Below are 12,052 nucleotides of genomic sequence, written 5' to 3'. Positions count from 1 at the left end.
AGGCAAAATTTTGGACATTTGAGATGTATGATGGCTTTCCCCAAAGGTCACCAGGTTTAGGAGAGACGAGAGATTAAGACAGAGCGAGAGCTAAAATTTGGGTGAAAATCAGGAACAGTAACAGGTAAAGCCCATTTTTCCCCTACATAGCAAAGCCTGTCTTCCCAGGGTACAACGTCTCTGTAGCTTAATCGGCATTAGAATAGCAGATTATAAAGAGAGTAAATGAGTAACTCTGAAAAAAATACTCTACCCAAGGTATTTTTATTTATATTTCTGTGCTTAAAACAAACAAGCACATTTTACATTTAAAATACGATTTTCTGCGCAATGAGTATTACGACCACATTTCGTCAAACAGTTGTTTCATAAACCCCTTACTAAATTAGAGAGCAATATATTTTTGCGGGGAGACTACATATTCCAATAAAACAGCAATGGTAAATTTTAGGAAAGCGGATTACACAACCGTGTACAACTAGGACATCTCGTTCCTAGCAACAACACAAAAAGACTCTAGACGCTGGGACTAAAAGCGCTGCATTGTGGGAGTAGAGGGAAGAGCTTTTGTGTAGGAAAAGGAAGTTCTGTTGAGTCTATTAATGTTATTATTGAAAAGATTGTTTTATGGTGCTTTTTGAAAGAGTTACATGAATGGGCGAGTGATGAAAATGGAAGGGAATAATGTAAGTTCCTGGTGTTTGTACTTCATTTTACGTATTTGTTGTTTAAGTGGACAGACCTGTAAACGGGAATAAATTGTGTTGTAAGTTGTATTGTGTAAAGCAGTTTTACTTTTATTCCCTTTGTGGAGTAAAAATGAATATTTGTTGTATCTTAGTGGGTGCTTTTACCATTGTATAGTAGTTATAATACAGCATGTTGTTATTACTTTTACTCCTACCGATTATATTCTGGTGTAGTGTTTGCACAGTTGACCCATTGTCAAATGGGGCTGTAGACAAGGTAATGAATTGCCTCCCCCACCCCCTGGCCATACAGTTTTTCCACTACTTGGATGTGTCTCCTCTAGTGGTAACCTATGAATCTAGGTGTCTCCTTAAGTTATCATAAATCATTGTGTGTGTGTGTAAATATATAATGACACTTTTACAGTGGTCACAGAGATTTGGAATTTCAAGTTTTACAGTAAAATCATTGTTAGCCGAAACCAGACTTGGCATGAGCAATAGTAAACTTATCTTCCCTTGAAAATCATATTTATTAAAAATGTTTTTGGCATCCCATTAAACTACAAGACATATAGTCAAATATCTTATAGTGAAGCACCAATCAGCTTATACTTGAATGGTGCAGGAATTCCGAAGACAAATAAGCAATACATTTGCTGACAACTTGGGATAGTCCACTGGATACAAGTGTCCCTTTTCAGGGGCAACCAAGGAGCACTGGCTGGTAAAGTGATGTGGTCAGAGTCACACAGTAGACAAATGAAGGCTAAGGGAATCAAACCATGTACTACAGAAGCACCTCATAGCCTTACACATCTGTACTAAGTATCAGACAGATTGTTCAAACACAGTATATTTTCATAGGTAGGTACTAGGTTATTGGCCCTAGGGTCTATATAAGCCTATCCAAAAAGGTACCCTTATTTTCCTGTGCCCCTGTCGAGCAGAGCCACAGAAGTACTCCCCAGGGTGAATTTCCTATTTTCCATCCAGTCATCAAGATTTTTCTTGAAGACTGCTAATGAGGAGCTTTATTTGATATAGATAGGTAGTTTGTTCCAGAGTATGGGAAGTCTCTGGGACAGGAATCTATCCCTCCAGCATATTCTGTTTGTTGTGGTGACAAGATTTAGGTCCCTAGCGCATGTAGCTCGGAGGGATTGGGATTTCTTTAAGTGGAGCATGTCCAACAGCTCTGGGTTTGACATAGCTTTGTATGTTAGGCAGAGATCGCCTCTGAGTAGGCGATATGCAATGGAGTAAAGCTAGAGTTTTTTGAGACGGTCTATGTAGGGCATCTGTTTGAGGCCAGTAATCCTCTGTGATTTATTTCTGCGGCCTTTCCAGTTGTTGTAGATGTCTTGTGAGGTACATACCAAAAGGGGCTTGTACTCTTAGTAATGGGTCTAATGAGTGATGAGTGGGGGGGGAACAATGACCTCTTTTTTTCCTGGATGAGAAACCTTTTGTGATGTGTGTCATGTAGAAGAATTTCCTGACTACTGTGGCGATGTGATTATCAAAGGAGAAACTACTGTCCATCTGTGTCCCAAGGTCTCCTCACATTTTCGGTGTTAAGTTGACTACCACCTATGTGGTAGCTCATGGGTACAGAGTTTTTACCAAAGGGGATGACAGTGCACTTTTTGGCATTGAGCTTGAGGCCATGGCTTTGACACCAGGCATCTGTCTCAGTGAGGCCCTTTTGTAGGATGTCCACATCGTTAGGAGTTTTGATTATGGCTCCTAGTTTGCAGTCATCTGCGAACTTTGTTAGCCAAAGACCTTCTGTGTTAGCCAGTACTTCAGAAAAGCAGATACCAAGCAGGAGAGGACCCAGGACTGAACTCTGTGGTACTCAGCTTGTCACTGGTCTGAAGTTGGATTTGGAGTCTGCTACTTTCACAGTGTAGGTTCTGTCAGTGAGCCAGCTGGCAACCCATCTTGTGACACTGGGATTTATACCTTGTTTAGTGAGTTTATCTAGAATTCCAGAGTGGGGGATGGTATCAGAAGCCTTAGCGAGATCTAGATAGGCTGTGTGAAACACCTTACCCTTGTCTACGGCTTTGGTGACTGCTTCAAAGAAGTCTGTCAGGTTTTTACACCAGTGTCCTTTTAAAAAAATTAAAAATGTTTTCACATTTCGGATAATTAACATTACACATCTAGATTTCATTTTGCCCAGGGTGTTCACAGCAAAATAATAAATACAATATCAAATATCAACAAAACAAGGAAACGAAGGATAGTATCCAAAAATGTGGTTTATGTGACAGTGCTGTTATTACTACAAACTGATACCTTCCTTTACACTGTAACTACTGTTTGGCTATTGGAACCACGTATTCATACACATTGTATACACACACCCACCCACCCAACATCAGTTACAGCCGCTTGTATGACTGTACACCTATGATATTTGCTTAATAAGTGAATAAATACATTCATAACTAGTTGACTAGAAACACATCTTGGCTTGCTGCTGTCAAAACCATACAGTGAAAATCCAACACCCTCTCAATGCCTTGGGTTAAGACTTGGAGAAAGACCCAAAAATGAACAAGTTTTAAATGTTTCATTTATATAATTAGAAAATTGCTAAAATAAACAACTTTGCATTAGCAAGTGATTTCTGAAAGATACAAAGTCTGAAACTTAAACCTGTAATTATTTAATGACCCCAATCCAAAACAATTTGACAAGTCAATTAACCAGACAGTGCTCCCTAACAAATAGAAAAAAAAAATAAGAAAAACTATGAAACTCTGAGTGGAGTTACTTTACTCCCAAGTAATTTACCTGAAACAGTATTGTAAGGGTACCGGATGCTCACCTTGAATAAATGGAAGGAAGCAATAGAGGTTAGTTTTGCAAGAAGGAGAAACTGAGGTTTTCACTTTGAGTAAATGGAAAAAAGAAAAGAAGTTCACCCTACAAGCAGAGGAAATACACTGACACTTGCACACCCCTGTGCATCACATCACTACTTCAATGTCTAACAGAAGGACAGTCAAATCCTAGTGGCCGCAGTAATTATACCCCACAGCACAACTAAATCCTCCTGACAGTGTAGTTCCTCTGACATCTTTCAAAAAAGACCTATGCTGATTGTAACTTCTCTCTGTTTGGCTCAACTTAAACCACCGAAAGTTTAGTGTCTGTTGCTTTTTTCCCATTGGTTTCAGATAAGAGACGTAGCTGAACAGAGCATTTTTTAATGACTAGAGTAGCAGTGCATTTTTTTTTAAGTTTTGTCTTGTTGGCCAGACTGGGCTCCCAAACCAGCACGAGACCCTCGGCAGGTGTATAACTTTGACCTTTACTCTTTTTCTGAAGTTAGTAGTATATTGGAGCAGTTAAAGCATAATAAATTGCAAATAATTATTAGGCTTTCCCCAATTATTATCTGTTAAGTGTTCTCAGCATAGATGTCAAAAATAATCTCTGAAGCTCTGCTTTGTTCTGCTGTCAAGATACATTTCTTAACATTCATGTCCTGTGGACATAACTAGTTGATTATGATCAGAGACTTTACAAAAATCTTGTATTATCCACACCAAATCCTGTATTAGTTTGTGTGCAGTACATAGTCTCTGGGCTTGTTCTGCATAGATTTGGTGGATGTGAAGATTATTTTAGATTTGTGTTTTCTCTTGTGCAAATAAACACATTTTTTCTAGGCTTTGGATGAATGGTCAAGTTTTTTAGTCAGTGCCATGTTTTTCCTTGTTTGCATGCCACAAGGAAGTGCAAGATTTAGTGAATTCCCTTTTATTGCATTCTGCCATTAACTCTGTTCTGCTGCCTTTAACAGCAGCCTGTGGTATAGCCTTCTTGTTCAGATACTTTCCTGCTCAGTCCACACACTTGAGTATTCATTGGTAGTATGCAGTTTCAAGCTTCTCTGTTCCTGATGGTGGGACATTGACAAATACTGAGTACTTCTGATGGTGGGACATTGGCAAATACTGAGTACTTACTGAGTACTTCAAGTGATTTGTTTTAAGAAAAAAATATCTTCTTTTCCTGTCACTGTCCCCCACCTTCACATACTTGCATAACGTAGTGTTGCTTGGTGTACCCTTTCCTTTCATACATAGCTTCCCAATATGTAAAGTCATCAGTTTGCCAGTAGTTAAAATTATACCAGTGCTATGTTTTTGCTGTTAACCATGCCTTGCTTATGATTAGAGCCTTCAACCCAAACCTAGATGACATACTAAAGTAACAAAAGGGTGCCATTTTCCAACATTTGAAATATTAGTAGCTGCTTGTTTCTTAGTGTAGTATATTAATAAGAATGTTGCTCTTGGTGTTCTATTCTTAACTCAGAAACAGTAAATGTTCATGTATTGCTGTTGGCAAACCAAAATGCGGCAGTCCTGTATGGACCCATCACTGCCCTCTCTGTTTCATCTATTCCTGTCATCGAAAACCACGGGGCCATTGTCTTTTGTCAACATAAGATATGCCTTCACACTTATGAAATGGCTGAGTGAAAATCATTGATCTAGTAAGTTCAGTGTAGTGCAGCTAGCACCTTAAGACATGCCTTCACACTTATGAAATGGCTGAGTGAAAATCATTGATCTAGTAAGTTCAGTGTAGTGCAACTAGCACCTTTTATGCTGTTTATCTCTGGTATCCTTGAATTGTTTTAATCTACATATCACTAACTCTGGTAGTACATTTTAGAGCATTATTCCTCATTTGGTGAAGTACGATTTCCTTAAATTAATTTTCAATTGTTCCCCCTCCAAATTTGATAAAACTTCTCTCTAGCGTGCTTTCTTTGTCTGCCATCCTTGTATGAGAACTCAGCACAGCTCCTCGTGGTATCCAGCAGAGTTCCTAGAGCAGCAGAGAACAGAAGAAGCATCTTTCCTGATTTTAAGTATTTTTTCTTGCATTTTTCGACCATTTGTGTTATTTGACGACTGTTTCTGTCTATTTTATAGTGGTATTACCTGTTTTTCCTGTTTTTATAAGCTTTAATTTTTGGTTGCACTTCTTAGTTTGTTTGCTTAAAAGTTAAACTACAGGCTAATACACTCAAGTGTACTAGCTTTTGATAGCATTTAATCGAAAAGCAAAGCATTTATTGTGTTTTCTGTTCTGTCTGTGAAAAAAATTAAAAAAAAACAAAAAAATATTCTTGTTCTCCTAACTTTCCTGGCTAGTTGTTCCAGTGATCAGGTTTTGCTGATCCCTGGGCTTTGTCTTGGTTCCTGTACTTCTCCATTTTCTTTGTTTGGTCAGGGGGAAGTTTCTTTACTCACCAGTGGGAGTGGGGAGTACTGAGCTGCCTGTTTGTCCTCAGAGGAGTAGTTTAAGACAGTAACTTGTAATTCATTGGCCATTTTGGGTCATTTCCTGCCTTTTCCAGCCCCCTGCTATAAAGCACGCTTTAGCGCGGAGTTGCCATTAGAGCAGCATCGGGCAGCGCGGGTTTAACAAGGTTAAACTTTTTCTGGCTCCATAAAGTCTGTTCTTCATTTTTTCCCTTAGAACTGCTCTACTAGTAACCTAAACAGTATATCCCTTAACTAAAAAGCGCAGCACTTGTTCCTAAAAGTTTTTTCTGTAAAAAAAAAAAAAAAAAGCACTTGTCTTAAAAGCATCTACCTTGCAGGTTAAGCACTCCTATATTATACAAGGTCCCTCACTTTCGAAACCCCCCCCAGGAGTACCCACTTCCTTACTAAGTCCTCTCTTATTCAGTCTCATACCTAACTTCTTAAATTTCTAGCATGTCAAAGGGCCAGATGCTGGCGTCCTCTCCTGCCCAGTTGGTGAATCTGGGAATATTGAGGCAATGTTACAATTGCCTCATGTACACAGACAACCCTTTCCTCCTCCCACATAACACAAATACTTGCGAGAGATGCAGCTGTTTAGCCAAACTGGAGGTTGAGCTCTCTCAACTCAGGACTGGCAAGACCAGACAAGAGGAGAAGGCAACTACACACACCACAAAACCAGCCTCACATAATGCTACCACACCACTGAGTCAAACACACAAAGACTTACTCGGAGTCTCTGAGTAAAAATTTACCTAAACAGCAGAGGCCTCCAAAGCAGACACCCAAGCAACTGCTACCTCAAGACACCCCACAAGCAACACATAAACCACAAAATCAGTGTGCAAAGCAGTCACAGCCCTTAAGGCCAAATACAACACCAAACTTACTTGTCATAGGTGACTCCATAGTCAGACACACTGATGTCCCACTCACCAGGTTGAACAAGGAGAGGGTCACAGTAAGCTGCCTATCGGGCGCTAGAATTCGCCACATAACACAAGCACTTCGGTCACTCCACGGCAAGTACAAATATGACACAGTCATTGTCCATGCTGGTGTGAACGACCTGAGACGTACCTCCCTGGACTACATGAAAAGAGACATAGAGGAGCTCTCTGATTGTGTAGCCCAGGCAGGTATGACCCTGATCTTGAGCAGTATCCTTCCTTCACCAAGAATGATACCACAATATAGAGACAAGATGATCAGCTTTAACAATTGGCTTAACTCCTGGTGTCATTCAAAGGGGATCCAGTGTCTGTCTGCCTGGGATGACATGCTTGACAAGCCACGCTGCTTCGCAAGGGACGGCTTGCACCTGTCACCCCTGGGATTCCGGATATTGGCTAAGGCTCTTGCCACCCCCATTGTGCCTTTTTTAGGCAAGGCTCAAATTCTAAACCTACCACCCTAGAAAACAAAAATGAGAAGAAACTGAGGGTAATGCTGCTCAATGCCAGAAGTCTGAATCTCAAAATGCACGCACTCGAGGCCCTTCTCAGTATGGAGAACTCAGGAACCCCACACAGCCTTCCTGAAGACACTGGAGGGTATAAATGTATCTCCAAACACCATCATATTGGGTGACTTCAACTACCCGAATATAGACTGGAACATTACTCAAGCCCTAACTTTCTAGCTCAACGGTTCCTGGAGTTCATAAATTCAATTGCCATGGAACAACTAGTCACTGTTCCCATGAGAGGAGAAAATATACTAGATCTCATTATCACAAACATGGTGACAAAATGCTCCGCACCGGAAGTATATCCCTCATTGGTGAGATCTGATCATAAACTAATCTCACTGGAAATCCACATCCCGCCCCCACCCCAAACAAAAAAGACCACAGTGAAGAACTTCTCTAAAGCAAACTTCACACTACTCAAGACTGGTGTGGTATCCTTCAAGGCCCCTGAGCCAGAGGAAACCACAACCCAAGCTGCGGAAGCCCTTACAAATGCCTTCTATAAACACCTCCAGGACTGCATGGATCAGGCAATCCCAAATAAAACCAAGACTCTTTCCACCAAGGGCAAACGTCCAGTCTGGTGGACCCCAGCCATTAACAAACTTTACAATAAGAGGAGAAAGCTATTACATGATAAAACAAAATCCATAAAAGGGAAGTCGCCCCTGATCATTCTTAGTAAAAAAATACGAGCACTCATAAAATTAGCTAAGGCCAGTTTTGAGAGAAAAATTGCCATGGATTCAAAAGACAATCATAAGGCCTTTTTCAGCTATGTTAGGAACCTGGGTGGAAACTCCCAGATATGCTCAGAATTAGTCCAAAATGATACAAAAATCACTGAACCCACAGACATTGCCAACATACTGGCAGACAGGTTCAGTGCAAACTTCACCCCCCTCTCCCCCCGAAAGGAGAGATAACTATCCCAGCGGAGTGTAGCCTCCCAGACATCTCAAATGCGCAGGTAAAAGCTGCTCTCTCTAAAGCTAAAAACACAGCATCAATGGGACCGGATGGTGTCCCCGGCTGTGTGCTACACGAGCTCAATGAGGAACTAAACCCGCACATAAGGCAGCTGTTTAATCTCAGCCTTATCACAGGATACGTGCCCAAGGAGTGGCGTGGCAACTGTGGTCCCACTCCACAAAGGCGGTGCTTCTACGGACCCTGGTAATTACCGCCCCATAAGCTTAACAAGTCTAGTCTGCAAAGCTATGGAGAGGATCATAATGGAGCTCATAAACAAAGATATAGGGGACTTGCAGACATTGGACCCGTCCCAGTTTGGCTTTGTCAAGGGCAGATCATGCCTTTTGAACTTGGTCGACTTCTTCGAAACAGTCACCAAGGCCATTGATGAGGGAAAGGCAGTCCATACAGCCTACCTCGACCTTGCAAAGGCTTTCGACACAATACCCCACTCAGGTATTGTAGAAAAACTTACCAACTTAAATGTAAACCCATATGTCACAAGATGGGTTGCAAACTGGCTTAAGGACAGAACCCACAGGGTTAGAGTTGCTGGCGCTATATCAGACTCCAAGCCGGTCACAAGTGGTGTCCCACAGGGCTCGGTCCTTGGCCCCCTATTGTTCGGCATCTACTTCTCAGAAGTACAGGCCAAGATGGGAGGACTTTGGCTGACAAAGTTTGCAGATGACTGCAAACTGGGCGCCATAGTGGAAAGTGCATCAGACACGGATATCCTTCAGAGGGGACTCATGGAAACTGATAGCTGGTGCCAGAGCCATGGCCTGAAGTTAAACGCCAAAAAATGTATAGTCATACCCTTTGGGAAAAACAAGGTAACCCCAAGCTACCACATAGGTGGCAATCCTCTAAGCACAGAAGAGGTTATCGGGGACCTGGGGACCCAGATTGACAGTGGCCTTTCTTTTGACACTCACATTGCTAAAGTGGTTAGAAAGACCTTCTACATTGCCCACCTGATCATGAAGGGATTCACATCCAGATCTAGTGAGGTCATTGTTCCCCTGTACTCTTCACTTATCAGACCAATGATCGAGTACAATGCCCCATTCGGGATGTATCTCACCCGACATCTGCAGCAATTGGAAAGACCCCAAAAGTACCTCACCAAAAGGATAAAGGGACTACAAAATCTGTCATATGCTGCCAGATTGAAGAAACTCCAGCTCTATTCAGTCGCATACCGTCTGCTCAGAGGTGACATGTGCCTGACGTAAAAGGCCATGTCCAACCAGGAATTAATGGACATGCTCCACCTCAAAAAATCCAAATCCACCAGAACCACTAGAGCAAGCGACTTAAACCTTAGCACGGATATAAATAGGACGTGCTGGAGGGATAGATTTATCACTCAGAGACTCCCTATGCTGTGGAATAGAATCCCGGTCCATGTGAGGCAGAGCACCTCACTGGCTCTGTTCAAGAGAAATCTTGACCTGTGGATGGGAGATCGTAGGTTTACCCTGGGAATCATCTCTGTGCCACTGCTGGACAGAGGCAAAACAAACTAATGGGCACAGTATTTTTTTCATATAAGGGGTGGCGCAAGCCGCAAAACTCTGGGCTAGGCTTATAAATGCCTTAAGGCAGATAGCCTAGTATAAACCTATGAACCTATAAGGCACAGTGAAGTTCTACCCTGTTTAGTGCATTGTGTGCTTGTAAAGCAGTTTCAGATCCTACTGTATATATTTTTTAATGTTACTATTCTCCCATGTGATGTTATGGTTCCGTTGCATAGGCATTATGTAATGTCTGTGTCTCGCCTAGGTCATGACCTAATAAGGTTTTCAGACCAGCTTATTCACCCAGTTAACAAATGTGAATAAGTTAATAAAAATAAGCAAGTCAGTTCTCATATCTTGCATCTTCCATATCCATCACATTTTTACTGCATGCTGTTTGCCATTTTAATTCCTTTGTAATGCCATCATAAATGGGCAGACTACTCCTGATGTGGTGTTACCACTGTCCAGTATAGCAGATGGATGGCTTGAAAATCAATGGAATCCCCTTCCCTTCTTGAGTTTGATTAAATTATGTTTATCCACAAAAATGAAATTATTAGTTATATATTTGCATGTGAAGAGTTTTAAGTGAAATTCTCTGGTACTTTACTTTGCTATCCATCACGGATGGAAATTTTATTTTAACCTGAGCTTGTACCAGCTCTAAAGGTGGTTTTCATACGGCCATTTCCATGCTGTTTTACAGTTAGAGGTCACCGGAGTTATCTTGAACGTATGATCTATCAGACATACTCCTAGTCATGCTGATGTTTTTGATTTTCCTGCCATTTAATTTCTTCCAGTTTCCGCTTCGAAATACGGTGCCTAAGGCCGTACCTATTTCATATATACCTCCTCCTAAGGGCTCCCATTGAACACCTTCGTGTATAAATAGAATACATGATACTTGCAAGACCTTTGCAATTGGCCAGCCTTTACAGAATTTGCATCTACCAAACTTGAGGTATACACTACATTGCATTTCAAGGGCTTCTTCAATTTTATTACATTTCGGTGGCTTTGAAGTACAAACTGCACATACATTTGACAAGTGACACAGTCATGCGCTCACTGAGTAAATTTATTTTCTGTGTGGGAACTTTTGTATCAAGTTCAGCCCTGAGATATGGCCGTAAAATGAATTAGCTCAAAAATATTACAAACTGCCATTGTTATGCAACTGCATTCTTATAGATGTGTTTTCGGATAGCTGAATTATGTTCTTTCTGTTGTAGTTGGGGAGAGGTGAAAGTATTTGATGTTCACCTTTTGAGATGGAAAAGAGGATGGTGGGTTCTGGAGACCTTTTGGGGTGTTGCATGTCTTTGAGCATTCATCTTCTTTCATAATATTCTTTGTCCTTTTCTAGTGTTATAGATGGCCCTTAAAATGTATTTGGTTTTAGTTGCTTGAGGCTGACATTGTAATGTTCAATAATATGTTGATATGTCTAGGAATACCTTTGTGTGCTTCTTGGAGAATCTGATACTTTGCTTTTGTTTTGTGGTATTAGCATGCCATGCACCTTCCCTGGTGGTTCAAGTAGAGAAAGGATGAAAGCTGATTGATGCAGTGTATCATCCACTAGATATAACAAGAAAGAGGGTTAAGAGGCTGGAGGAGAGAGTAAAGAAGTGATGTGGATGGCAGACTGTAATACTCATGAGGCATCTGAATTTGCCAGGAGCAGACTGGATGATTCTGACCACAGTGTAGAGAGCTTTGAAGTGGATTGAGGTCTTGTACCATTAGGATTTCAGACAGCTGGTGTAGGACCATTAGGATTTCCATCAGCTGGTGCAGGACTGTAACAAAAAGGATAGTATTCTGGGCATGGTTCTAACTAGTGAACAGGGTGTCATGGGTGGCCAGGTTAACCCAGTCAACCAACAGTGATTATGCCCACTGTGTAGTTTGATTATGCTCACTGTGTAGTTTAGAGTAGGTCTTAAAGGTAAAAATAAAAAAAGTTATTACTGCTGTGATGGCTTGGTGATTAACTACTGTGACTATAGTATATAGGGTCCTATAGTATATAGGGTCCTGGGTTCAAGACCTGCAAGGCTGTTTTATTTTCAT

At 41.2% G+C, this 12,052-nt stretch overlaps 1 protein-coding gene across 1 annotated transcript in view; it reads left to right on the top strand.

The window, feature by feature from the left end:
- The first annotated feature begins 515 nt into the window (after positions 1-515).
- LOC122795582 (zinc finger protein 354B-like) overlaps positions 516-12,052 on the top strand; it is a 697,034-nt gene continuing 685,497 nt past the window's right edge. The window contains exon 1 of the mRNA XM_044063832.1: positions 516-686. Within this exon, the coding sequence (XP_043919767.1) occupies positions 651-686 (36 nt within the window). The 5' untranslated portion in view covers positions 516-650. The remainder of the gene's footprint in view (positions 687-12,052) is intronic.

This window comes from Protopterus annectens, chromosome 2.part2 (assembly GCF_019279795.1).
Source record: "Protopterus annectens isolate FY-2018-M chromosome 2.part2, PAN1.0, whole genome shotgun sequence".
NCBI lineage: Eukaryota > Metazoa > Chordata > Ceratodontiformes > Protopteridae > Protopterus > Protopterus annectens.
The sequence above is the reverse complement of the archived record's forward strand: the minus strand, read 5'-3'. Positions and strand labels throughout refer to the sequence as shown.